At 52.9% G+C, this 26,383-nt stretch overlaps 2 protein-coding genes across 2 annotated transcripts; both read left to right on the forward strand.

Annotated features, from left to right (window-relative positions):
* The first annotated feature begins 860 nt into the window (after window positions 1-860).
* Window positions 861-21,681, forward strand: Gna15 (G protein subunit alpha 15). Its single transcript, XM_051177300.1, has 7 exons — window positions 861-1,264; window positions 10,231-10,415; window positions 12,478-12,632; window positions 13,100-13,228; window positions 15,071-15,200; window positions 16,386-16,539; window positions 20,658-21,681. Exons 1-7 carry the CDS (start codon window positions 1,120-1,122, stop codon window positions 20,882-20,884), a joined length of 1,125 nt encoding a protein of 374 aa, XP_051033257.1. The 5' UTR covers window positions 861-1,119; the 3' UTR covers window positions 20,885-21,681.
* Window positions 21,682-23,474: 1,793 nt separating this feature from the next.
* Window positions 23,475-25,496, forward strand: S1pr4 (sphingosine-1-phosphate receptor 4). Its single transcript, XM_051177299.1, has one exon. The coding sequence runs from the start codon at window positions 23,601-23,603 to the stop codon at window positions 24,756-24,758; it is 1,158 nt and encodes a 385-aa protein (XP_051033256.1). The 5' UTR covers window positions 23,475-23,600; the 3' UTR covers window positions 24,759-25,496.
* The last annotated feature ends 887 nt before the right edge of the window (window positions 25,497-26,383 follow it).

Here is a 26,383-nt window from a genome sequence, read left to right on the forward strand (position 1 = left end):
CATACCTGAGCCAGAATGGTCTGGAACTTTTAGTTTCCTGAGTCTGAGGTCTGAACTCCCAAAGTCGGTTAATGTAACCTTCACTGTGACCCTCTCCTGACCCCTTGTTTAAAGCCACCCCAACACTTAATGTCTCTGCTTTACTTTTGTCTTAAAATTCGTCACCATCTGTGGCACCCTCAGAGTTTTACTATTATTATTTATTTATTTATTTATTTTGGTTTTGGTTTTAAGTGAAAGGTCAGAGGGCAACCTTCAGAATGTCTTCTCCCCTCCCGTGGCACGGGCCCCAGGGATGACACAGTTCAGGCTGGAGGCACAAGTTCCATCCCCCCACCCCAGGTGACATTTCACTGGCACTTCCAAGTTCAAAGAATGTTCTGTTTTGTCCCACATGGAGCAAAATAAAAGCCTTCCTGGTATACAGTAGGTGCTGCGTAGGTGCCAGCATCAGTCCCTGTCTCACCAAGGGCCAGGCATGAACCACCCCATCTTCCCTCTGTCCTATGACAAGCCCTGCCTTTACTCCCTGCCTCAGTTTCCTCCTATCAAATCAGGGTGTGTGTGTGTGTGTGTGTGTGTGTGTGTGTGTGTGTGTGTGTGTGCGCGCGCGCGCACGTGCACGTTTGGAGGGAAGGGACCTGCAGCCAAACAGACTGGGAAGCAGACTTCCCTCCACCTCAGCGGTTCCGAAATCAGCCATGAGCAATAGCTGTGCCCACTGGCTGCTTCCTACTTGGCCCAGAGGAGGGGGCCAGCTGGGGCCAGCAGCGTCAGAGGCCCAGGGGGCGAGGCCACCCTCCTCGGGAAGGAGGAAGGAGGCCTGGGCTGTGCGGGCGGGCGGTGGCCACCCTTCCCTCCCCATCTGCCACAGCCTCCGCCACAGACCTGTTGGGCGGGCAGGGCCAGGTCTGGGCAAGTTGGAGGGGGCGGGAGCCGGCACCCAGGTCCCCGCCCTGCTCCTGGCACCCAGGTCTCTCGCAGGCTTTGCCTGGGCTCCCTCAGGCCCTAGGCAGGAACATCGGGGGTCCTGGAGTGACCCCCACGTCCGTTCCACCCGCTGTGGCTGTGCGAGGCCCCGAGGGGCGATGTCACCTTGTGGCCTGTGAGGCACCCGTCATGGCCAGGTCCCTGACCCGGGGCTGCTGTCCCTGGTGTCTGACGGATGAGGAGAAGACCGCGGCCAGAATCGACCAGGAGATCAACAAGATTTTGTTGGAACAGAAAAAACAGGAGCGCGGGGAACTGAAACTTCTGCTGCTGGGTAAGTGGGAGCGGCACAAGGGGAGAATGTGACCGGGAGAGGACAGTGACTCGGCCACAGCAGGTAGGCCTCGCTTACTGGCTAGCAGACCCGTTTTCCTGATGGGAAGAGCAAGACAGCAAGGCTGAATGCACATGGGGCTGCAGGGAGGTGGCCCCGGTGGGCGCTGCCACCCGCGTGTGTCACAGGAAGGGAATGAAGGTGAGACGCTGCCCAACCTGGCCCAGGGAGGGGCTTAGGCTCTTCCTGCAGCTGCCTGAGCTAGGGCTCCAAGCAGCCTGCCAGCGGGTCATGGCCACCAAAGGCACTGACTGGGTCTTTCACTTACTCATTCATTCGTCAACTCTGAACTCTTGAACTGTCCAAACTGCTTCGTGCCTGCCTACCACCCTAGTACTTGAGATGCTGAGGCAGGAGGACTGTGAGTTAGAGGCCAGCCTGGGCCAAGTGAGATGCTGTCTCAGAAATCAACAAAAGGGGGAGGGGCAGAGCAGGGCCTGGGCTCAGTGGGCAGAACAGCCCCATAGCCAGCACTGAGGGGACCCTGGTTTTCATCCCAGGGCCACACCAGCCAGATGTGGGTCCTGCGCATCTGCCACCCAGCACTCAGGAGGTGCAGGCAGGAGGACCAGGAGCTCTGGGTCACCCTGAGCTACACAGGGAGTTTGAGGCTAAAATAAAAAGCCAGGCACAATGGTACACAACTAGCCCTTGGTTGATGGTAACATCGAAATAATGAGTACTAAGCCACCCTTAGCTACAGAATAAAACCCAGTCTAAATAACATCATCATGAAAGGATCCCATTGAGGGACAAGACAATACCCACAAGCCAATGAAACAGTTACTGCTCAATAACTGACACTTTAATTCCCGTTTCTGAAGGGGAATTTTCCTTCCCTTTTAAGCAATTCTGGTAGAGCATAAAGCCACCCAACTTTACCCCTCAGACAGGAGCCCCTGCCAGTCCCTCATAACATCCACTCAGGCATCAGCTCCCTGGCTCCACATAGAGAACTGCCTTTTGTTCTTGGCTTAGACCACTCGGCCGTCCTGACACCCTACCTCATTGTTAAATGAGTCCATCTGAGCCCAGAAGGCTTTGAATGAAGAAGGATTTGATTTCTCCAAGGAGGTCAGATGGCTCACGGGGGAGAGGCGCTTGCTGCATGGGCCTGACACCAAGTTCAAAGTCTGGACTGACAAAGATAAAGAAGAAACGACTCCCCCCAAACAGATCCCTGACTTCCACAGCCCATGACACAACTGTCCACATTGTGCAATTGAAACATCATAGGCGTGTATCCTGGGTCCTGAGAGTACTGCTCATGGGTGCAGGCCCGCCCAGAATTCTGCGGTGAGGGCTGGAGCGGGTCTCTTTGACTGTGCCTGTAAAGTCAGGTGTTCATGCCCCCAGGACCGGGGAGAGTGCTGGAGAGCAGTTAAGAATATCTCATTGCCTGGTGCCTCTTCCTGAGTTAGGGTTTGTGCTGTTGTTGACTAAATCAGCTTCATGTTGGTCATTTGTGTTTCTCATTCTCCCTTGGACCATCAAGTCTGTAGCTTGTCACCTCGGCAGTATTTTGGGATGATGCAGCAGTTCACAACAGGACCTTTGCATCAGCATCCCCTGAGCTTTCAGCCCCCCTACCCTGCACATTGTGAGGCCAGATTCTCCACTCCAGGAGAGTGAGTGGAAGGCTCAGCTCTTGGGACAGCAGCATTGCCTGGCTCCTGAGGCTTCTCAGACAGCCCTGCCATTCTCCTTTCTCCTTATCATTCAGATCTTTATTCAAAGTCCTCTACTTGCTTAACTGATTGTATCTAATTACACAGTACAGACAACAAAAGGGTGGGAACTGAGTCTGCCTTCTTCACTCCTGTATTCCCAGTGCACAGCACCATGAGACCACATACAGGTGGAGCTCAGTAAATGCAGTGTGAAGGATGGATGGATGGATGGATGGATGGATGGATGGATAGATGAGTGGGTGGATGGGTGGATGAGTGGGTGGATGGGTAGATGGGTGGGTGGATGGGTAGATGGGTGGGTGGATGGATGGATGGGTAGATGGGTGGGTGGATGGATGGATGGGTGGGTGGATGGGTAGAAGGGTGGGTGGATGGGTGTATGAGTGGGTGGATGGGTAGATGGGTGGGTGGATGGGTAGATGGGTGGGTGGATGGGTAGATAGGTAGATGGATGGATGGGTAGATAGGTGGGTGGATGGGTAGATAGGTAGATGGATGGATGGGTAGATGAGTGAGTGGATGGGTAGATGGGTGGGTGGATGGATGGATGAGTGGGTGGATGGATGGATAGGTGGATGGGTAGATAGGTGATGGATGGGTGGGTGGGTGGATTGATGAGTCCATTTTCAGGATAGAATCCCCTTAGCCCAACCCAGCTGTTCTCTGACTGTCTGCTAAGGACATACAGCAAACACTGTTCAGCCCTTCCACCTTCTTCCAGTGAAAGGTGAACTTAGTGATTTGTTTGTCTTCTGAGCACTGGTGTAGTTTCAGAGATTTGTGCTGCAGCCCTTGTCTGTCCTATCTACTTGATGGTTGCTTCTCAGTCCTTTTTTGAAAACAGGAATCAAATCCAAAAATGTATTATTTCTCTCCTGGAGTAGGCAGGGATTTTGAGGAAGCTGGCTGGGGGTGGAGAGGGGCATGTCTGTGCCAAGAAGGAGGCAGCTAGCATGTGACTGAGAGCAGAAAGTCAGAGTCAAGCAAGAAATCTGTCTTTGCTGAGTAAGCCCTTGAGGGTGAACCACCTTGCTGAAGCCACTCAGCCAATGGTTTCAGTGTCCTCCGTCTGCTTCTGTCAAGGTCTGACGAACCCTGGTTAAAGATGGCAACAAGGGAAACTGAGGCCCGGCAGGTGTCAGTATTTACCTGGGGACGGCAGCTCACCTGGGCCCAGATACCCAGATGTGGTCTCTAAGCCCCCCATGAGCCCCACTTCCCATGGCATGAGTGAGACGCTAGGTCCTCCCGCCACCCTCATGTGGCACAACTACCCCCACATTGCTGTCCCCGGCCTAGTTCCACTTCCTCTGCCGTCTCCAGAAGGAAGCAGATACTTCCTATCCAGATTGGGCAGCCTGGCCAGGTGGAGAGAGCTGTTGCCACAGCTACAACCACACTGTGGAAGTCTCTGGAAAGAGATGAGTGACTGCGACTGTGCCCAAAGCTGCAACTGCCCCAGGAGCTTCAGACCTTCAACAGTGGAGTGTCACAGGCCGTCCCTGAGCTCCGGCGTGGGAGAAGGCCACAGTCCACACAGTGCATACCTTGCTTTGTGCAGCTGAGTTTCTCTCACTGGACCCGGAGCCCCAGGCTCCCTAGGTGCTGGCCAACAGCACCAGGATCCCCCTGTCTCTGTCTCCCCATCACTGGGGATTCCATTTTAAGTCCTCAGGACCAGATAGCAAATGATTCGCCAAGAAAAGCACATATTCCCACTATTGTGATTATTGTGGCCACTGGGTAACTCTGGCTGACCTGCAACTAAATCAAACCCCCCCCCCAAATTTGAAACTAACTTCCAGACTGCTGGGAGTGAAGGTGTGTCCCACACAGCAGACCCAGCGGTACTTTTTAATTGCCTCCCACCACCCCTATCCTTAGACAGGGTTTCTCTGTGCAGCCCTGGCTGTCCTGGAACTCGCTCTGTAGCCCAGGCTAAAATTAAAGGTGTGTGCCACCATCAACTGTCTCTAACTGGCTTTATTTTCCAGTCTTTAGATTTATTTTCATCGGGGTGAAATTCACATGTCACATAGCATAGACCCTGTCACTGTAAAATTAATATGCCCACAGCATGTGCTGCGTTCGGAGACTACTACCTCAGTCTTGTTCTCTTTTTCTTTGTTAATTAGTTTCTTTCATTTATTTTACATCATGACCACAGTTCCCCCTCCCTCTTCCCCTCTGGTTCCCTCCCTACCCCCACTCTCCTCTGCCCACCCCATCCATTCCTCCTCTGTTTCTGTGCAGAAAGGGTCAGGCCTCCCATGGTATCACCAAAGCGTGGCTCATCAAGTTGAGGTAGGATTAGGCTCCTTCCTTGTATTAAGGCTGGGGAAAACAACCCAATTTGGGGAATAGCTTCCTAAAAAAGGTTATTGGGTTTTTAAAAAATGCATATGCCTGGGTGTTTATGTACACACCTGTCAGTGTACCATATGTGGTCAGTGCCCGAGGGGGCCAGAAATTGGAGTCAGAAGTCCTGGAACTGCAGTTCCAGGGCTATAACCATGTGGGCACTGGCACTGAACCCTGGTCCTCTGCAGGAGCAGCTGGAGCTGTAGCCTCTGAGCATCTCTTCACCCCTCCCCCGATTTCTGTTTATTTGGTTGGTTGGTTTTTCAAGACTGGGTTTCTCTGTGTAGCTTTGGAGCCTTTCCTGGAACTCCCTCTGCTCTGTAGACCAGGCTGGCCTTGAACTCACAGAGATCTGCCTGCCTCTGCCTCCCTAGTGCTGAGATTAAAGGCAGTGTCACCACCACCCTGCTTTTTTTTTTTTTTTTTTTTTGCCCCATTGCTCAGGTTGACTTCAAAGTACCAGTCCTCCTGTGCCTGTGTCTGGAGTGGTGGCCACCATATGCCCCCGTGGAAGGGGAGTAATGCCATGGGGCTTGGCAGTTAGCTCACCAGCTACCCCTGCAATGGACAAGGCTCAGTTCCCAGCACCCACACGAGGATCACAACCGCCTTTGACTCCAGTTCTGGGGACCCGATGCCCCCTGCTGGCCCCTGAAGGTTCTGCACCCACGTGGCACACAGAAAGGCAGGCAAATACCCCCCCACACACGCACACACACACATACATCAAATAAAATGAAAATCAAATTAACAGCAAAATTTTAAAACTCTGGCCACTGAACTACAATAAAGTGTGTGGGTGGGGCCCATAACTGTTCTACGCCCTTCAGACAGAAGCGGGATGTGAGAATTTAGGGGTGACTAGCAGGTCACAGGTAATGACTCCTGCCCTGTAGTCCTGCCTCATAGCATCCCTGGAAACCCCACAACAGCGCTGGTGGATGCTGATGCCACATAGCCGGTTCTGCTAATGGGGCCTGTGGGGGCCCTGGTCCGTCCCCTGGTTCTGTGACCGACCTCTCTGATTCTTTGTATCTCCTTGGAAATGGTATAAATGCTGGTCATCTGTGACCGCAAAAAGACTTGCAGCCTCTCAGCTGGGATCTCAGGAGGCAGTGATTGAGGGAGCACATGTTACCACTATCCAAGCCTGATACAGGACTCAGGTCCACCCCATGCCTCCTGCTTGTGACCCAGGCTTCTCTGAAAGCTGAGTTTGTCGAAGGACATAGTGAGACCCTTTTAAAAGAAAACTGAGGGAGTGGTCAGGATGGAGCCCCGCCTAAAATCCCCCAGTGTAGGGGTGTGTGTGGTCAGGGTGGCAGGGTGGGGCCTGGCCTATCGTGTACGAGGCTCTAGGTTCAAATTCTCTGGGAGGGGAGCCCCCTCCAGTACCCAGGCAGCTGACACACAGCTTCCTCTATCCGTCCCAGCACCGCCCCGTCTTCCCGCAAATGTCACTAATGACAGACTTTCTTGACTCATTTGCCTAATAGACTGCACATCTTGAGAAACTGAGTCTCAGAGAGGAGCCATGCCTTCACCTGAACGGTCCACCATCGGATTTATAGACAATGGCGCTAGCCCTTCCCCTCCTCCGAGCCTCCTATCTTTAGCAGGTCTACACAACCCCAGTCACATCCCCCTCCGTTTTGTTCTTAGCCAGTATCTCATGTAGTCCAGGCTGACCTTTAACTCATTCGCTGTGTGCTACAATGATCGGCACGGGCCTCCGTGCGAGGTTTTTGTGGTGTTGGGGATGGAACCGCGGGCCACATGCACGGCAGGTGAGCCTTGGGCCTGAGGTGCCAGCCCTTGTTCCTCTTTCTGTTCTTGTAACTTCCCCCACTTCCTCCTGCATGAGCCTGACCCTCATCCTGGGGTCTCATGCCGTTGGTTCCCACTTCCCTTCCTTGGAAAGGCTGTGTGCAATGTCCCCAGGGGACAGGCAGGTTCCTATTCCCCCAGTAGATTTATCACTCAGGGCAGGGCATGCTCTTAGGGCTACACAGTGAGACAGCAGGAAGGCCAGGCCTGTGTCTCAGGCTCTGGACCCCAAAGGGAAGATTTTAATATAATCATTATGGACCATAGAGCCACAGCTTCATCTGTGACTGCCTTGGCCTGATTGCTCAGCCATTCATTTTCTGTTCTATTCACTCTAAAGTTTACCTTTCTTCTGGGCATAGTGGTACACACCTGTCACATTTGGGAAGCTGAGGCAGGAGAGTTGTGATCAACAGGCCTGGCTACAGAATGCATGTGTGTGTGTGAACAAACATACACACACACACACACACTGTAGGTGCTAGGAAATGGCTCAGCAGTTACCAGCATGGGCTGCTCTTGCAAAAGACCCATGATCAAGTCCCAGCACTCACTTGGTGGCTCACAACTATCTGCAACTCCAGCTTCAGGAGATCTGATGCCCTCTTGGAACAGCATGGGCACTGCACTTAAATGGTGCACAGACACATACACATGCAACACACCACACACGTAAAATAAAATAAATAGATCTGAAAGAACTGTTCTAAGCCAGACAGCAGTGGCACGTGCCTTTAATCTGCACCTGGGAGGCAGAGGTGAGCAGATCTCTAAGTTTAAGGCCAGCCTGGTCTACAGACTGAGTACCAGGACATCCAGGACTACATAGACAAATCCTGTCTCAAAAATCTAAAACTGGGGGCTGGAGAAATGGCTTAGCAGTAAAGAGCACTGACTGCTCTTCCAGAGGATCTGGGTTCAGTTCTCAGCACCCACATGGCAGCTCACACCTGTCTGTAACTCCAAGATCTGACACCTCCACACAGACATGCATGCAGGCAAAACGCTGATGCAAATAAAATAAAATAAAAAAAATAAATAAAAGAAAAGCTAAAACCAACCAAACAGAAAATAATTGTTCTAAAATGTTGCTCTTTTTGAAACAGGTGTAGCAAATGCAGACTATTAATTGAGTGGTTCTAATGTCACTGGACCTGGCTGTGGATGGTGGCAGGATGGTTTATGAAGTCCAGTTCTTCCCCCTGCCCTTTCAGCACAAAAACAAAAACAAATTCATGGGCCAGGTTCTGATAAAAACTTTATTGGTAGACAGGAGTGTGGCTCAGTTGCAGCTTTTGTCCTGCCCGAGTGAATCACATCGTTCTATCCAGTGTGAAACTCAGCCCAAACAATACTGTGTAAAGTGAAGTGTGACATTACTTTCATGTGACCCCCCAGAGTGTCATTTTGATATGTTTCTATATTTTTACTTGGGTTTCTGTGTATGTGTGCATGTGGTGTGGTGAGGGTCAGATGCTGATGACAAGTGCATCTCTTCCCTTTTTTTTTTTTTTTTTTTTTTTTTGAGACATGCTCTCTCTGAGTAGACCAGGCTGGCTTTGAACTCACAGAGATTCACCATCCTCTGCCTCGATAGCAGTGGGATTAAATGCCTGCTCCATTCCTGGCTCAATCTTCCTTTAGAAATAAAATCAAAGCCCAAGGATTGGAACTGAGGAATCACATGACAAACACACATTTGCTGCCTCTGCAGTGCACTGGACCTCAGTTTCTCCTGCATCACCAGCTACAGTGTCGTACACTGAATCTCTGTAACCGTCACCATCGGGGGGTACACTGTTGTTCTCATCCCTGTACACACGGGAAATAGGCTCAGATTAGCAATGCTCCTGGCCCAGGATCACAGAGCATGAGCTGGGGTGTGGTGATATCATGCCATATGGTCTCTTGCTGGGTAGTTTCATGTTAATGTGACACAAGCTGGAGTCATCAGAGAAGAAGGAGTCTCAGTTGAGGAAATGCCTCCATGAGATCTAGTTGTAAGACACTTTCCCAGTGATAGATGGAGGAGGTCCCAGTCCATTGCAGGTGGTGACATCCCTGGGCTGCTGGTCCTGGGTTCTATAAGAAGGCAGACTGAGCAAGCCTTGAGGAGCAAGCAGTCAGCAGCACCCTCCATGGCCTCTGCATCAGCTCCTGCCTCCAGGTTCCTGCTGGAGTTCCTGTCCTGACTTCCTTCAATGATGAATTGAAGCTTGATCTGGAAGCCTAAGCCGAATAAGCCCTTTCCTCCCCAACATTTTTTGGAGGATTGGTTTTTTGAGACAAGGTTTCTGCATGGCCTTGGGTGTCCTAAAACTCACTCTGTAGACCAGTCTGGCCTTGAACTCACAGAGATCCTCCTGCCTCTCCCTCCAGAGTGCTGGGACTAAGGGCATGCACCACGGCTGCCAGACCCCAATTTGCTTTTTGGTCATAGTGTCTATCACAGCAATAGGAACCCTTACTAGGACAGGGACCCACTCTGCTTAATACTGATGGTCAGCTTGACTAACACGGATCTACACTGCTTTACATTGACTGTTGTCTTGACTGATCTAGACTCATCTAGGAGACAAGTGGCACCCACAACTGTAAGGACTGATCTAGATTAGGTCAGCCCCTGGCCACACCTGCTGTACGTTATGTAGATAAGGTTTACTGAGGGTGGAGACCCCAAGGACGGGACAGGATGGGATATAAGCAGTCATCTCTACTCCTGCCACCATGGAAGCTTTGCCCTGGGACTAAGAGCCACATAAGCCCTTCCTCCCTGTCACAGCAATTCGAGGAGTAACTAAAACATTGGTCCACACTGAGTAGCTCAGGGTGCCATGAGCATCGTGTGGGCGCCTTGGGTTCCATGTGGATGCCATGTGCTCTATGTGGGTACCGTTTGGGCTCCATGGGTACGATGGATGCCATGTGGGTGCCGTGGGTGCTATGGGCACTGTGGGCTCCATGTGGGCTCCGTGGATGCCGTGAACTCTGTGGGCACCCTGGGCCCTCACCTCTGTTTGTCCCCAGGACCTGGTGAGAGCGGGAAGAGCACCTTCATCAAGCAGATGCGCATCATCCACGGCGCTGGCTACTCCGAGGACGACCGCAGGGCTTTCCGGCCGCTTGTCTACCAGAACATCTTCGTCTCCATGCAAGCCATGATTGACGCCATGGATCGGCTGCAGATTCCCTACAGCAGGCCTGACAGCAAGGTGAGCCCAAAGACCCCATGCTATGTGATGCTTTCAGAGGCAGAGGAAAAGCATTTCCCAGCCTGGCGTCCCAGGAACATCCAAAGAGCAGCTGAGTCAAATCCACCGAGACGTCAGAAATAAGTTCACTAGGACTTTTTTGTATTTTTTCTTTTTAGTATTTATTTATTTTTAATTTTACTTATGTGTCTGTGCATGTGAGTGCAGTTCCTGCAGAGGCCAGAAGTCAGAAGGTGCTGACTTCCTGGACTGGAGTTACAGTTGTGAACTGATCAATGTGATGCTAGGAACCATGGTGTCAAGCTCCAGCCCTGAAGTCAGTCTATTCATTGGCTGGTATAGAATGGCTGGGCACATTCTGGCCTCTGTCAGCCACACCCCCATTTTTATTACTATTTTATATTTTTAGTTGTGAGCCTAGCCTTTAACGGCTGAGCCATCTCTCTAGCCCCTTATTGCTATTTTAAAAAGCTTTTTGTACACCTGTGTGTGGGGACATTTGTGCAAGCCAGAAGGTAACTTCAGTGAATTCTTCAGTCACTCTCCACCTCTTGGATTTTTCTTGGGGTGGGATGTTGAGACAGGGTCTCTCTGTGTAGCCCTGGCTGTCCTGGAACTCACTCTGTAGACCAGGCTGATCTCCAACTCAGAGATCCACCTGCCTCTGCCTCCCGAGTGCTGGGATTAAAGGCATGTGCCCCCACACTCAGATCTGATGCTTTAATGAGTGTATGTTCCCTAAGTCCGGCACCATTGGAGGCTGGAGGCACTGAGGTCAATGGCACATGCCACCATGTATTCTGGAGTGAATTTCAAATCTGTTTGTGCCATAAACATTTTACCCTCTGAACCAGCTCTCCAGACCTTGGTCTCCTCCTGGGCCCACCCTGATGAAGTCATTTCCAGGGTTCCATCTCAACCTGGGGTCCCAACTTCACCATGTAAATTCTGGGGGTGTAGGGTCCAATTCAGTTACAAACCTTCTGACAGGCCTTTGGGGAAGGGACCACCCCTCACCATTCCTGCCCATTACCCAGGGTCACTCACATGCTCCCCAGCCCAGTGACACCCTCATGACATTGACCACCCAGCCAGGTGGCATTATGAACAACTGGCCCTTCCTAAGATGCCAAGAACAAACAGAGGTACTCTCTGCCTGAGTTCACTTGGGAACCAAGTTTCCTGGGTCACCTCACAGAACATACTAGGGGATAGAGGAGTGTGGGCAATCCTCCCCACAACAAACCCCAGAAAGCCTTACCCATCAGGGATGCCACCCCCCCAGCCTTCCTCAGGCCTCAGACTCCAGGTGTCAGGGAGCAGCTGAGGACTCAGGTGAGGGTCTTGTAAGCCCCCTTCCCTCCATGGTGGGTGGAGACCGGTCAACAGGCCTAGCTAGGATGACCTACCTGCACCCCACACCCTGGAAGACGGGGACTCACGCTCTGCAGGGGAGGGAGCACATGGACTTTTCTTCAAGAGCCATCTGTTCGCCTGGGCCCCCAAAGTCTGCAGGACACAGCGTGGGCAGTACACATCCATGTTCATGAACACCATGAGTGTGAACTCAGGCACAAGATATGCAGAGTGCATTGTGGGGGTGTGAATAAGGCCAGGGTCTGGGGAGCGAAAAGAGACAGCTGTAGCTTGAGCAGGGACAGCGGGGCTGGGCTGGTGATGCCTGCCTGTCCCTCCCAGGGAACCCATGCTTTTCTCTGTGCCTCATTAAAATGGGGACGCTTGTAGTCTCTCACTTCACAGGTGCCCTCCCTCCATCCCTCATTGTTCTAGGACTCCCTCAGCCCGTCTGGGGTCTGACTAGTCCTTGGAGGAGCTCCAGGAGACGTCTTACTGGAGGAGGGACATTGGAATAGGGACACTGGAGGATAAGAAGGAGCTCGTTTTTTACCTCCTCTCCTTGTGTGGGCCAGTGTAGGAAGGGCTGCCGGGCCAGTTAGGCTGGGTCAGAATGGCAGGAGGATGGAAACACGGAAGAGGGGGAATGTGTTTGGTGCCTGCAGCTGCCACAGGCTTCCCGGACCTCTCGCCTCTCCCTCCGCAGCAGCATGCCAGCCTGGTGATGACCCAGGACCCCTATAAAGTGACTGCGTTTGGAAAATCACATGCAGTGGCCATGCAGTACCTGTGGCGCGATGCTGGCATCCGCGCCTGCTACGAGCGCAGGCGTGAATTCCACCTGCTGGACTCTGCTGTATAGTGAGTCTAGGGTTTGTGGGAGCAGGAGAGTTCTGGGTTCAGAGCACTAGGAGGGGCTATAAAAGCGGTAGCCACGGGAGAATGGGCGTGGGGGCGTGGCATGGGGACTTGGCCGTGGGAGGGAGAGGCCCAGGAGGGGAGGGGACCAAGAAGGGAACGGTATGCAAGGGTGTGGCCAGGGTTGGGGCAGAATCTTAGAATGTGTAGCCAGAATGGTGAGGGCCAGGGTGGGTGGGGCCATGGAGAAGAGGGAGGCTGAGTGGCAGCTGCCCTGGCTCCACCCAGCACTCTGAACTCTCCCAGGGGTGGCCACCCCAGAAGTCTGACCCCAAGTCAGGTCAGTATTCTACGGGGGGGGGGGGGGGGGGGCTTAGGCAGACAGCTAAAGTGTTGGTGGAGGTAACACTGGCCTGGGGCTCTCATGGGTCTCCTTGCGTCGGCCCATCCTCACAGGGCCTTCTCCACAGCTACCTGTCACACCTGGAACGCATCGCCGAGGACAGCTACATCCCCACAGCACAGGACGTGCTGCGCAGTCGCATGCCCACCACAGGCATCAATGAGTACTGCTTCTCCGTGCAGAAAACCAAGCTTCGGTGAGCACCCAGCAGAGGTCTGGCGGGTGGCAGGGCAGGGCAGGGCAGGGCAGGGGAGGGGGTCCTTCTAGGAGAAACAAAGGAGCTAGTCCTTGAGGAATGGATGGTCAGACGAATGGGTGGATAGATGATAGAATGTGTGGATGGGTGTGTGGGTGAATGGGTGGATTAGGGGCTGGGTGGGTGGGTAGGTGATTTGTAATCGGTGAAGAATGGTGCCTGGCTTGGCAGCACATGGGAGGCAGAGCTAATTGTGGTCTTTCTTTGAGGGATGATGGAGCTGTCTGGTCTGGCATAGAAATTCACAAATGAGCTGTGGCTCCCAGTGACCTGGGTTACAGATTGAGGAAGTGATAGGGAAAGTATATCATTGTTTGTCTGGTGTCTCCAGTGTGTGTGTGTGTGTGTGTGTGTGTGTGTGCGCACGCGCGCGATGAGACAGGTCCTTCTCTGCTCTGTATTCTCAGGCTAGCCTCAAGCTCAGAGCCTTTTTCTGCTCCTGCCTCCTCAGAGCTGGGGCATGCCACTATGCTGGGCTTGGCCCTCACTTTTGAGTGACACTGCTTGTACTGGAAAGGTGGTTATGGGACTTTGAGTCATGTGACTGTGAGCTTTCAGATGTCTGCTGAGCCTGCCTCAGTTTCCCCTTCTGTTCCCTCCTTTATCTGAGGATTAGTGCTGTACTCTGAGTAATATCTACTGCTCAGGAAGGTGACAGTCAGATCCATATCAGTGACCCAGTTTCTGAGAACCCACAGGAAGGGGTGATGGTCTTTGCTTTTGTTGTGGTTGTGGAAGGGAGGGTGTGCCCTCCTTGAGCTGCAGAGGGGCCACGTCCATTCTGGGACTCCTCAGAAGACACAGTGGCACTCTACTGATGGGAAAACCAAGTCTGAGGAGGTGTGACTAGAACTACAACCTTCTGTTGGTTGGGTCCGGGTTCACGGATAGATGGTGTCGTCTCTTGGCCCCACAGCTCAATATCCTTGTTGTCTTACACATTCCTGACACTGATTAATTAAGTTTTTAATTATGTGAGTGAGCATATGGAGGTCAGCTGTGATTGTGCACATGAATGCAGTACCCACAGAGGCCAGAAGGGGGTGTCAGATCCCCTGGAACTGGAGTCACAGATTGCTGTGAGGGTGCTGGGAACCGAACCCAGGTCCTCTGCAGAGGCAGCCAGCGTGCTAACCGCTGAGCCATCATCCCTCCTTCCCCCATGAACCTGATGTTGATCATTGTGTCATAAAGAACATGCAGGCCTGTGCCAAGAAAGAACCTTCTGTAGTTTCTGTATGTGGGTATGAATGTGTGTGTGTACATGTGTGTAGAGAGAGGTCAGAGGTTGGGGTTGGGTTGCCCATCACTCTTACCTTATCCTGGTGGCACAGGATCTCCCACTGAGCCAAGCACTCACTATCCACCCAGGCCCAGCATTCTCCTGTCCCAGCCTCCCATTGATGATTGCAGGTGCATGCTGGGAATTCAAAATCACACACATTTCTTGCCTAACAAGCAGTTTTAGCCACAGGGCCGACTCCCCGGCTCTGCGGTTTCTATGCTGATTGTCATATATATGGTGAGGGACAGACCTCATTCTGTAGTTCAGGCTGGCCTTAAGCTCACTCTGTAGGCCACCCTCACTTATGGCAATCCTCCTGCCTCACCTTTGTGAGCATATTGTAACAGGCATGCAGCAGGCCACACAGCTGTGTAGTCTTCCTTTGATCCGATGGCGACAGGTCTCATGACCCTGGTGCATCTAGGTCTACAATGCTAGTGAGCAGGGACCAGGTCATGTGACCTATCAATGGCGGGGGTCTCTTGGTTTCTCTTCAGAATCGTGGATGTTGGTGGCCAGAAGTCGGAGCGTAAGAAATGGATCCACTGTTTTGAGAATGTCATAGCCCTCATCTACCTGGCCTCACTGAGCGAGTATGACCAGTGCTTGGAGGAGAATGATCGGGAGGTGAGGGCAACTGTCATCGCAGGCACTGTGCCTTAGGGGGTTGGACCCCTCCTCATACAAGCAGGAAACCCCATGGGAAGCCTGAACAGGAGCAACCTGGTCCCCATACCCAGCACACACAGGTCTCCCAATCTCTGCTGATCCCACCAGGAGCAGATGCTGCCACATCTATGCAGAGATGAGCAGCTGTGGCCAAATGACATCACACCCCAAGTCACACTAGGTACACAACCTCTGCGGGTCACCGTGGACCCCAGTCCTATTGCTAGATAGCCCCTGTGTGGCTCAACATGGAAAACATCTCCTAGGAGAATGGTTCGGTGTCCCCATCATAAGGATGGCTCAATATCTCCTCACCTCCCCCCCCCCGTGTGTGTGTGTGTGTGTGTGTGTGTGTGTGTGTGTGTATATGTGTGTGTGTGTGTATATATGTGTGTGTGTGTGTATATATATATATATGTCACATGGGCTCTCACATACACACAGGCTCCCTCTCTCTCAATCTCTCTCTCTCTCTCTCTCTCACACACACACACAAACACACACACACACACTCATACACACATGGGGGAGCCTTTGCTCGCACTCCCAGCCCTCCTGGCTTGGTTTCCCTTATGTTGTATTAATGGATTTCAGCTTCTATAGCAGCCACTTCCACAGGATATACCAAGGTCCGGTGGCTACTGTGGCCAAGCACAGCAGATCAGGTGGCTTAAAATGGTTCCCAGACACAGTTCTAGGAACCTGAGGTTCCCAGACACAGTTCTAGGAACCTGAGGTTCCCAGACACAGTTCTGGGAACCTGAGGTCAGGGTATGGAAGGGGCTGGCTGGCCCCCTCTGAGACTAGATGCCCATCACATTCAGCATCTGGTATTGTTGACTCATAGGAGTGCGGCCTCCTGTGTGCTCCCTGTGTGATGACCCTGTCGTTGGATTAGATGGCTCTCTGGTGATTTGCAGCTTCACCTCGATCAGTCATACCTGGGAACCCCTATTCAGGTGTTTTATCACTCTAGTGGTCCAGTCGGATGCTGACTTTGGAAGGGTGTCACTCAACTGAGGATGTTGGGTACAGAGTGCTTAGGCGCAGCCCTTCACACAGAGAGGAAAGACCCCCAAGTCTGCATGGCCCCATGGATGAGGGCATCCTGCTGAGGCCACGGCTCACTTCTGTCCCCCACAGAACCGCATGAAGGAGAGCCTGGCACTGTTCAGCACAATCCTAGAGCTGCCCTGGTTCAAGAGCACCTCAGTTATCCTCTTCCTCAACAAGACAGACATATTGGAGGAGAAGATCCACACTTCGCACCTGGCCACATACTTCCCCAGCTTCCAGGGTGAGTTGTTCTAGAACATTCTATATCTTTCATCTCCCCAAAGCATCTCCCCAGGGAGAATCTTGTCCAAGGCTCACCCCTTATCTGGGTTCACCAGAAGTTTCAAAGAGAATAAGGAGTTGTTGCCAGCCTGGCTACTTCTGATAGTTCATGAGCCTGTGCAATGGAGATTGAGAAGTTCTATAGAAATCTATTTCTAGCTGGGTGTTGGTGGTGCACGCGTTTAATCCCAGCACTCAGGAAGCAGAGGAAGGTGAATCTCTGTGAGTTCCAGGCCAGCCTGGTCTACAGAGCGAGTTCCAGGACAGCTCCAAAGCTACACAGAGAAACACTGTCTTGGAAAAAAACAAAACAAAACAACAACAAAAAAACCAAAACAAAAATAAATCTATTTCTAAACCAGGTATGGTGGCACACAACTTTAATCCCAACAGACAGGAGGCAGAGGCAGGAAGATCATTGAGTTGGAGGCCAGCCTGATCTATAGAGTGAGTTCCAGGACAGCCAGAGTTAAACAGAGAAGCCCTGTCTCAAAAAACAAGAACAAAACATCTATTTCTGTTTTCATAGAGGTGGAGACTGCAGTGACTTGAACATGGTAGTCAGGAGCTCCATCCTGACCACGCCCCCAGCCCCTCACTGGGGGATTCTAGGCAGGGCTCCACCCTGACCACACCCCCAAACCCTCTGGTGCGGGGGGGGGGGGGGGATTCTAGGTTGGGCTGTCCTGTGGATCCCCACCTCCGTTCTGTGCTATAGTTTTCATAGTTTCATCAACCCTCTTTCGATAACATCCAATATGTTAGTCCTGGCTGTCCTGGAACTCACTCTGTAGACCAGGCTGGCCTCAAACTCACAGAGATCCACCTGCCTCTGCCTCCTGAGTGCTGGGATTAAAGGCGCTGCCAACACCACCTTCATTACACTGGATATTAATACAGACATATATGGCAAACCTAAACAAAACATTGGAAGGTCACCTTCCACAAAGCAAGGCAAGCCCAAAGCAGCTAGGGCGAGACCACTGTTTACCTTCCCTCAGACCCTTCCTGGAAGGGTGGTGGGCATTTGGAGAGCTGGGAAGTCACAGAGGTAGAAGGGTCTGCTCTGTTGGGAGGATCCATCATAAACGTTCTGGTTTGGAAGGGCCATTTTGACTGGCTCAAGAACTCATGGCCAGGAATTTGGTCTTCTTCCTCTCTGTAGCTTTTGAGACAGGGTCTCACTGTGAATCTCTGGCTAGCCTTCAACAACCCCAATACCTGCCTCTGCCTCCGGAGTGCAGGAATTGAAGGTGTATGCCACCCCTCCCAGCCCAATGATCAGAGTGCTGAGCTAGGTAAATTTGCCTCCACTGCCAAGTGGCTGGGACCAGAGAGACTTCATTGCATGCCTTCTCCCAGGAGTCTTGTGCTGTGTGCACTGGGAAGTCAGCTCCTCACCCTTGCCATTCCCCTCTTGCTACCCTCACAGTGGGGCTGACCCTGAGTGGCCAGAAGTTCAAGCAGGGGTTGGGCATCTATATTGATCAAGCCTCAGGGATGTCCATTGCATCCATCACAGTTGATGGACCAACCCAGGTTCAGCAGGAGGGGAGCTGCTCTACCTAACCTTGGAGGGCAGGAAGAGGCAATGTTGGCTGTCTTGGAGCCAGGCTCCCTAGCTTTGTGTGGTTGCTGTGACAGAAGACTGTATTCAGGACCCTAAACCACAGATGAATCTCCTGACAGTTTAGGAGACAGGAGATCTGAAATCAGCCAGCATGGAACACCCACTCAGGATAGGGCCACAATCTGCAATGTGGAACAGACAAGGTTCTGGGAACGCTTTTACCTCAACCTTCACCCAGCCATGGTTCAGGCTTCGTCCATGCTTGACACCAGGTCAAAGGTCACTCAAATTCAACTTCGGCGAACTCTGGTGCCAGTATTTGACCACTGGCTCTGTCATAGTTGAGAGCCCCAAAACCCTGCCATTCTGTCATATTCCTCAAGGCAGAGTGGGTGACAGTCATGAAGTTCGGGTCACTCTCCAGCCTCCTAGTCCATCTTAGTCAAGAAGTCCTGAGATCCAAGCTGTGGCCTGGAGAGTCTGAGAAGGGAAAATGGGTGGTTTAGAGAGACTGTTTTCAACACAGGGCTGGGCCAGTGTCTTGGTCACTGTTCTTGCACTGTGAAGAGACACCATGACCACAGCAACTCTTATAAAAGAAAGATTGTATCAGTGGCTTGTTGACAGTTTCAGAGAACCGGTAGTCTGCAACATCATGGCGGGAAACATACAGGCATGGTGCTGGAGGAGAAGCTGGGAGTTTCACACCCTAATCTATAGGCAGCAGGCAGAGAATGAGAACAGGCCTGGTGGGGAGAGATGACGGCCTACTTTTGAACTCTCAAAATCAGTAGCTAGTCTCCTACAAAATAGTCATGCCTCCTACAAGGACACACCCCTCCACCAAGGAGCACCCCTCCAACAAGGACACACCCCTCCAGCAAGGACACGCCTCCACCAAGGACACACCTCTCCCCACCAAGGACACACCCTTCCCCACCAAGGACACACCCCTCCACCAAGGAGCACCCCTCCAACAAGGACACACCCCTCCAGCAAGGACACACCCCTCCAACAAGGACACACCCCTCCAGCAAGGACACACTCCTCCAACAAGGACACAGTCTTACTCTCCCCAAACAGTTCCCCAGTCAGGACCATTCTCATTCAAGCACTGCAGACAGACCCCTGACCTTTCTCCGTGTTTTGCTTTCTGTGACAATTTTCTCAGTTACTTGCTTAAAGACTGAAATGCCCTGAGGATGTAGCTTGATGTTAGGGTGCTTGTTCAGCAAGTGAGAGATCCTGGATTTTTTTCTTTCTTTTTTTTTAATAGTCTCTTTGTTTTTAAATAATTTATTTAATTTTATTTTATGTGCATTGGTGTGAGGGTGTCAGATGCCCTGGAACTGGAGTTACAAGCAGTTGTGAGCTGCCATGTGGGTGCTGGGAGTCGAACGCAGGTCACTGGAAGAGCAGCCAGTGCTTCGTGAGAGGCTGAGTTTGAATCCCCAACAACATAAGTAACTGGGCATTGTGCTATGCTGACAGGAGGGCCCGAGGCTCCTGGGACAGATAGCCTAGGTCAATCAGTGAGCAGCACATTCAGTGAGCCAGTCTCAGAAAAGAGCTACACCAGAGACAGCCCTCTGCGCATGCGCCTGCATGTACCCACAGAGTACTAGACGAAAATTCACTGCACTCTGGCCGGATCAAAAACTCTCACTTAAAAACCAAAACAACCATGTAGAAAGGGCACCTTCCATTGCAGAGATGGGGAAACTGAGGCACAAGAGGCTTAGTCACTGGCTAGCCAAGCCAGTGAGGAACTGACACAGGTTGTAACCACAGGAGGAGGCTGCCAGGTCCTGCTGTCTGTCTTTGCCTCATTCCCTCCGGACAGACCTTCTCACCGGAGCCTCTGCACCCCTGTACATGTTGAACTCAAGTCCTAATGCTTGGCAGCAAGCAGTCTTACTCTGTCCTCAAAGCAGGATTTGAACCCACAACGTTTGCACCGGAGCCTCTCCCCCTCCCACCCCGCTCTGTCCCACCCCACCCCAATGTGACCTCCACTTTTCCCAAAGAAGACTGACAGGTCTGGGGAGAAACGCGTGACCGAAAAACCCAGGTCTCACACCTTGACCCTCAATTCCTTAAGCTCAGCCTCATGCCATGTGACTCTTACTCCTCATTCCGGTTGGCTGGGATGAGAAAGATGGTGCTTGGCCTCAGTAAAGATGGCAGGAGTAGCTCTGGACCCCTCAAGGCTGTCCCCAGCAGTCCCCAGCACCGCACAAATCCAGCCTGATGCCATTAGCCCATCATCCCAGCACTGGGGAAGTGGAGGCAAGAGGGTCAGGAGTTAGAAGCCATCCAGGGCTACAGCATGACCTAGAGGCCAGCCTGGGCTACATAGAGGGTTTGAGGCCAATCTAGGCCACATAGAGAGTTCAAAGCCAGCCTGGGTCACAAAGGGATTTCAAGGCCATCCTGGACCTTATAGAAGATTAGAGGCCATCCTGGGCCATATACAGGAGCTGAGCTGACCCCACCCCTCTCCGCAGGTCCCCTGCGGGACGCCGAGGCTGCCAAGCGTTTCATCATGGACATGTATGCGCGCGTGTACGCAGGCTGCGCGGAGCCCCACGACGGCGGCAGGAAGGGATCCCGTGCGCGCCGCCTCTTTGCACACTTCACCTGTGCCACGGATACGCACAGCGTCCGCAGCGTGTTTAAGGATGTGCGGGACTCGGTGTTGGCCCGGTACCTGGATGAGATCAACCTGCTTTGATGCAACTCACCTGGCCTCAGTTTACCTACCGGGCGGGGCCAGGACGTCCTGTGGGGCGTTGTCGTAGCAAGGACATGGCGCTCCCTGGCGGCCACGCAAGGAACTGCAGTGCGAGGGCTCCCCCTCGTGGCTCCAGGCCCCACAGGTCTGCAATTCATTCCCTCCTTCTAGTTCTTGGAGAAAGGACAGCAGTTGGGCCTTTAACCCCGGGGAACTTGGGAGGCAAAGGCAGGAGGATGTCTGAGAGTTCCAGGACTGCCCTGCGTCAAAAAACAAAACCCCGACACAAAGAAACCCTGTCTCGAAAAACCAAAACAACAGCAACAACAAAAAACAAAATCAAAATCAAAAACCTAACAAGACCAGATAGAACCACTCCGAGGACCTATGACTTCCCAGGGGTCCTGTCCACATCTTCCGGTGTGGTCTTCACCCTGGGGTACAGGTGATGGTGTAAGGGGGGGGATAGAGAGGAAGTTCTACTTGTTGTCTGCCCACTCATGGGACCGAGGTAGACAACAGCCAAAGACAGTTTTGGCATACACACAGTTGTGCGTATCTATCCCCATATCTCATCCCACGACACACTACTCAGCTTTGCCCCACGCTTGGTCCCTCCACCACCTCTTACTAAAGGAGACTGGGACGGACGGCGAGATTACTCTGCCCGTGAAGGCACATGCTGCCAAGCCTGACAACTGGAGTTCAGTCCCCAGACCCACTCAGTGGACACAGGGACTGAGTGGCAGAGTTTTTCTCTGACCCTGCAGGTATTCATGGAGATGACACACCTCCCCCACACAAAGAAATAAGTGTAATTAAAAAACAAAAGAGCAGGAAATGAGGAGTAAAGAAATACTGACCCCGCAGCACAAGTCAGAAGGCTGAGGCAGGAGGATTGCAATTTTCTTGTCCTCAGTGTCCCCACAGTCCCCACTGTGAGCCAGGCAGGGGCCATCACACTCAGACTTCAAATCTGGGCTACACGCTGGGGGGTGGGGGTTGGGTACATGGCTCAGGGGTAAAGTGAAGTATGAACACTCAAGTTCGAGTCCCCAGAATCCACCTAGAAGCCAGCACAGTGGTTCATACCTGTCATGTGCTGGGGAGTTGGGGACAGCGAGAGCTGTCAGGACAGCCAGCCGGTCAGTGAGCCGGCGTGGCTGCCCCTGAGAACCGGGTCTCAACCAGGTTGAGTGCCAGCACCAAGGTGGTCTGTGGCCACTAGATTAGACGTGGATCACGGATCAGAGGGAGGACTGCACTCAGGTGTCGGGTGGGATGGGGGCTCAGCGAAGGGAAGGAAGTAGGTTCCGGTTTCTGGTTGGACTCAGATTTTGGATCAGCCTCCCCTCTCCCCCATTTGACACCTGTGATTGACACACAGGCTGGGTCATGCCCCTCCGTGGTCTCATGTTCCAGCCCCTCCCACTTGGCCCCCTGGAGGTGGTGCAGGAAGTGGGGTCCCTACCCACTCCCTGCCATGCCCTTCCTGGAACCCCACTCCCAGAGGTACATTTGACCCCCTCAGGCCAGCTGGCAGAGGATGTGTATGTGCTGGTGACACCCACAGGCCTGGGTCGCGGGTCACAGCCACCCTAGCCCCTGAGAGAGACTGCGCCCTTCCTCAGCTTCTGACTCCATCGCCCCCTGCCCAGGTCCCTGATGTAAACAACCAGATACTGCACAGCAGCCTGCCTGCCTCAGTTTCCCCTCGTAGCAAAGCTGAATGCAAAACCCTCTTTAGTCGGTGCTGCCCAGGAGTTGGAGGTGTTCTCCCACATTGATTAGGCGCCTGTTGTGTTTGGGTGACAGTTATCAAGCACCTGCAGTGTATAGAAGGGTGATGAACGTTTATTAAGCATCCCTAGTACAAGTAACAAAATTTCATTAAGCCTGGTGAGGATGGGTGGGTGACTTCTTTTTTCCCCACTGGGTGACATTAAGCACCTACTCTGTATGGGTGGCACACATTTATTATTGCTGTTGTTATTGTTTTAAGGTCTCTTTAATATGTAGACTAGGCTGGCCTGGAACTCACTGATTAAGCACCAGTGAATGACTCAGTGGACAAAGGTGCTTGGCTGCCAAACCCTGAGGCCCAGAGATCGGTTCTGGGGCCCACATGGTGGGAAGGGAAGAGCTGACTCCCATAAGTTGCCCTCTGACCTCCACCACCTCCATCCCTGACCTGACATGTGCACGTCCCCACACACCATAAATTAAAAAAAAAAAAAAAAAATGAGTGTGTAACAAAACTTAAAATACAAAACAAAACAAAATCCATGGACCTGCTGTGCACCGGTGGTACGCAATGTGCTTGGATTTTGGATGACATTACCCTGGCTGACAAACATTTATGATGGACCTTCTGTGTACGGTGACCAGCGTTTAGTATGCACCTGCGGCATATAAGCTGGCTGGGAGACAGTTGGTTCTTGGGACTGGGCAGGCGCCAGACAGTGCCCATTGTCCTACTGTGATACCCCCTCCCCAAGTGCACTGTCTCCCATCCTCGGGACATGGGGGGCACTGAGCAGAGGGGGTGACAGAGGGCTCATCCTGCCCCCCTTAACGGTTGTTCAGGATGCCCCTCCCTGCCCTAGCCTCACCCCCACCCACCCAGGGGCACCTTGAACATACATAACAGGAAATTTCAAACAACAGGAAACCCAGGCCAGGCTGCGACTCCACCCTGCCAGGGGCCTCTCTCAGTATGTCCCCGGGGGAGGCCATGAACATCAGCACCTGGTCCTGTCACCGACTGGCGGCCAGCGGTCACAGCCTCCTCATCGTCCTGCACTACAACCACAGTGGGCGGCTGGCCGGCCGCGGGGGCCCTGAGGACGGTGGCGGGCTGGGGATGCTGCGGGGGCCGTCGGTGGCGGCCGGTTGCCTGGTGGTGCTGGAGAACGCAGTGGTGCTGGCCGCCATCGCCACCCGCATGCGGTCGCATCGCTGGGTGTACTACTGCCTGCTGAACATCACTCTGAGCGACCTGCTCACCGGCCTGGCCTACCTAGTCAATGTGCTGCTGTCGGGGACCCGCACCTTCCAGCTGTCCCCTGCGCACTGGTTCCTGCGGGAGGGCCTGCTCTTCATGGCCCTGGCTGCGTCCACCTTCAGCCTGCTCTTCACGGCGGGGGAGCGCTTCGCCACCATGGTACGGGTGGCCGAGAGCGGGGCCACCAAGACCAGCCGCGTGTACGGCTGCATCGGGCTGTGCTGGCTGCTGGCAGCCACGCTGGGCCTACTGCCCCTTCTGGGCTGGAACTGCGTGTGTGCCTTCCCACGCTGCTCCAGCTTGCTGCCCCTCTACTCCAAGAGCTACGTGCTCTTCTGCGTGGTGGTCTTCGCCCTCATCCTGGTGGCCATCCTGGGCCTCTACGGGGCCATCTTTAGGGTGGTCCGGGCCAATGGGCAGAAGTCCCCGCGTGCTCCAGCCCGTCGCAAGGCCCGTCGGCTGCTCAACACGGTGCTGATGATCTTGGTGGCCTTCGTGGTGTGCTGGGGTCCCCTGTTCTGTTTGCTCCTGGCTGACATCTTCGGTTCCAACGTCTGGGCCCAGGAGTACCTGCGTGGCATGGACTGGATCCTGGCCCTGGCCGTGCTCAACTCGGCCATCAACCCCCTGATCTATTCCTTCCGCAGCCGTGAGGTGCAGCGCGCTGTGCTGGCCTTCCTCTGCTGTAGCTGCCTCTGGTTAGGCCTGCGGGGTCCTGGTGACTGCCTGATCCGGATCACCGAGGTCCACTCTGGTGCATCAACCACTGACAGCTCACTGAGGACCAGGGACAGTTTTCGGGCTTCCAGGTCACTTAGTTTCAAGATGCGAGAACCGCTGTCCAGCATTTCCAGTGTCCGGAGCACTTAGAGCTTGGACCAGCCAGTTGCCAGAGCAAGTGTTGCACTGGCTCTCCCGGGAGAGGTGAGAAGAGACCCTACACACGATCCTGGCCTGACCTAATGCTGACAGGAACATACCAGCAGCAGGTCCTCGGGACCGTCCATGGAGCCTCCCCATACCTGGCAGAGCAGAGAGTGGCCAGAGCCAGATCTGGTGGGTCTAGGCCTCCATCTGGGCCTCACCTTCACCAGGAGGTGAAGGGGACATTCCACATCTGAGTTCACTTACAGGACAGGGCACTGTGGTTCTCTCTCAGTCGTGTGTGTGTGTGTGTGTGTGTGTGTGTGTGTGTGTGGTCGGTGTGTGTATGGGGGGCTGCTGTAACACGTCACGTTGTCAGACCCAGGGGTGCTGGGGGTGCTGCCCTGTTTGTCTGGGGGCAGCCACCTTACAGATATGTTGCAAGAAGGAGTGGGGGTCAGGGGACACACAAGTCAAGCATCCCTCTCTGCAGTGACTTCCCCACTGGAACAGGCAGCCCACCCCCCTGGCCTCCTGTCTCCAGTTCAGCTTCTCTGTGTGAGGAGAACGGACCCACCCATGCCAGGTCTGGGGCAATATCTAGACCTGGTCCTGTAACCCTGTGGCCTCACCCTTCCGTTTCCGAACCATGGTGAAGTGCTGTGATGGGCACTATGGACTCCACAGCACAGCCACGAGCCATGCATGACTGGGTAAAATTCATTAAAAGGAAGGAAACCTGCACATTTGGTTTCTCGGTGTTTTGTAACTAAGTCTGCCTGATGGTGACGTTAAGGATGGAAATGACAGTTCTGGGTGGGAGAAATCCAAGGTCCTGGCACACATCTTTTGATTTTCTACACTTCTAACTCTGATGGGCTTTAGACTGTGCTTTCTCACTTAAGGCCATCAGGGAACACAGTGTTTCCACGTTCTCCACAAGCTTGGAGCACTCTTCTAAAGCCAATGCATACCTTACTCAAAGTCGGTTCATGCCTGTTCTCATATTGAATTCTTCTTACCTGCGTCTGATGGTGAGTGGGTGGCAGTGTTTGGTCATTTATTTCTTATTTACTGTATTCCTAGAGGTGTGAGTGACATACAGTTTTAATTCACACCTTAAATTTCCTAACCCGAGTCACTGGGACTGTTTAAATCCATAGCAATATTGGGTACTCAGAAATTAGATTTGAAATTACAATAGAGAAACCAAAAATTTTAGGTTTATGTCCCAAACATGAACAGGGATAATAAAAACCTCCCTCCATCACACTAGTCCCACGCCCTTGGTAACAATTTCCCCACTGTCACTAAAGCCAGTGCCAATTCCTGCCCTACCTAACCTTACTACCTGCCCCAAATTTCACTATTTTTTTTTTTTTTTAAGGGCTCTTTTTATTCATTCACCTCAGAATCTTGTATACACCCACCGGATGCCACATCTTGTGATTGGGGCTTCAGGCAACTTCAAGACCAAGATCACATCTGTTTGTTTGTTTGCTTGCTTGTTTTGCGCCTTTTAACCCCCTCCCCTTTCAGAGACAACAGAGCGACTCCAGTTCCCATAACCCTTTGTGCTTGCCCTACAGAACTACCATTCCTAGGAAAACTAAGACACCAGCCGGGCACTT

This window comes from Phodopus roborovskii, unplaced genomic scaffold (genome assembly GCF_943737965.1).
Source record: "Phodopus roborovskii unplaced genomic scaffold, PHOROB, whole genome shotgun sequence".
Taxonomy (NCBI): Eukaryota; Metazoa; Chordata; class Mammalia; order Rodentia; family Cricetidae; genus Phodopus; species Phodopus roborovskii.

Excerpts from the sequence above, each read along its gene's own strand:
- Gna15 (XM_051177300.1), top strand. The coding sequence starts at position 1,120 with ATGGCCAGGTCCCTGACCCGGGGCTGCTGTCCCTGGTGTCTGACGGAT. Across the intron at positions 12,633-13,099 it reads CTGCTGGACTCTGCTGTATA|CTACCTGTCACACCTGGAAC; the intron begins GTGAGTCTAGGG and ends CCTTCTCCACAG. Across the intron at positions 16,540-20,657 it reads ATACTTCCCCAGCTTCCAGG|GTCCCCTGCGGGACGCCGAG; the intron begins GTGAGTTGTTCT and ends CCCTCTCCGCAG.
- S1pr4 (XM_051177299.1), top strand. The coding sequence starts at position 23,601 with ATGTCCCCGGGGGAGGCCATGAACATCAGCACCTGGTCCTGTCACCGA.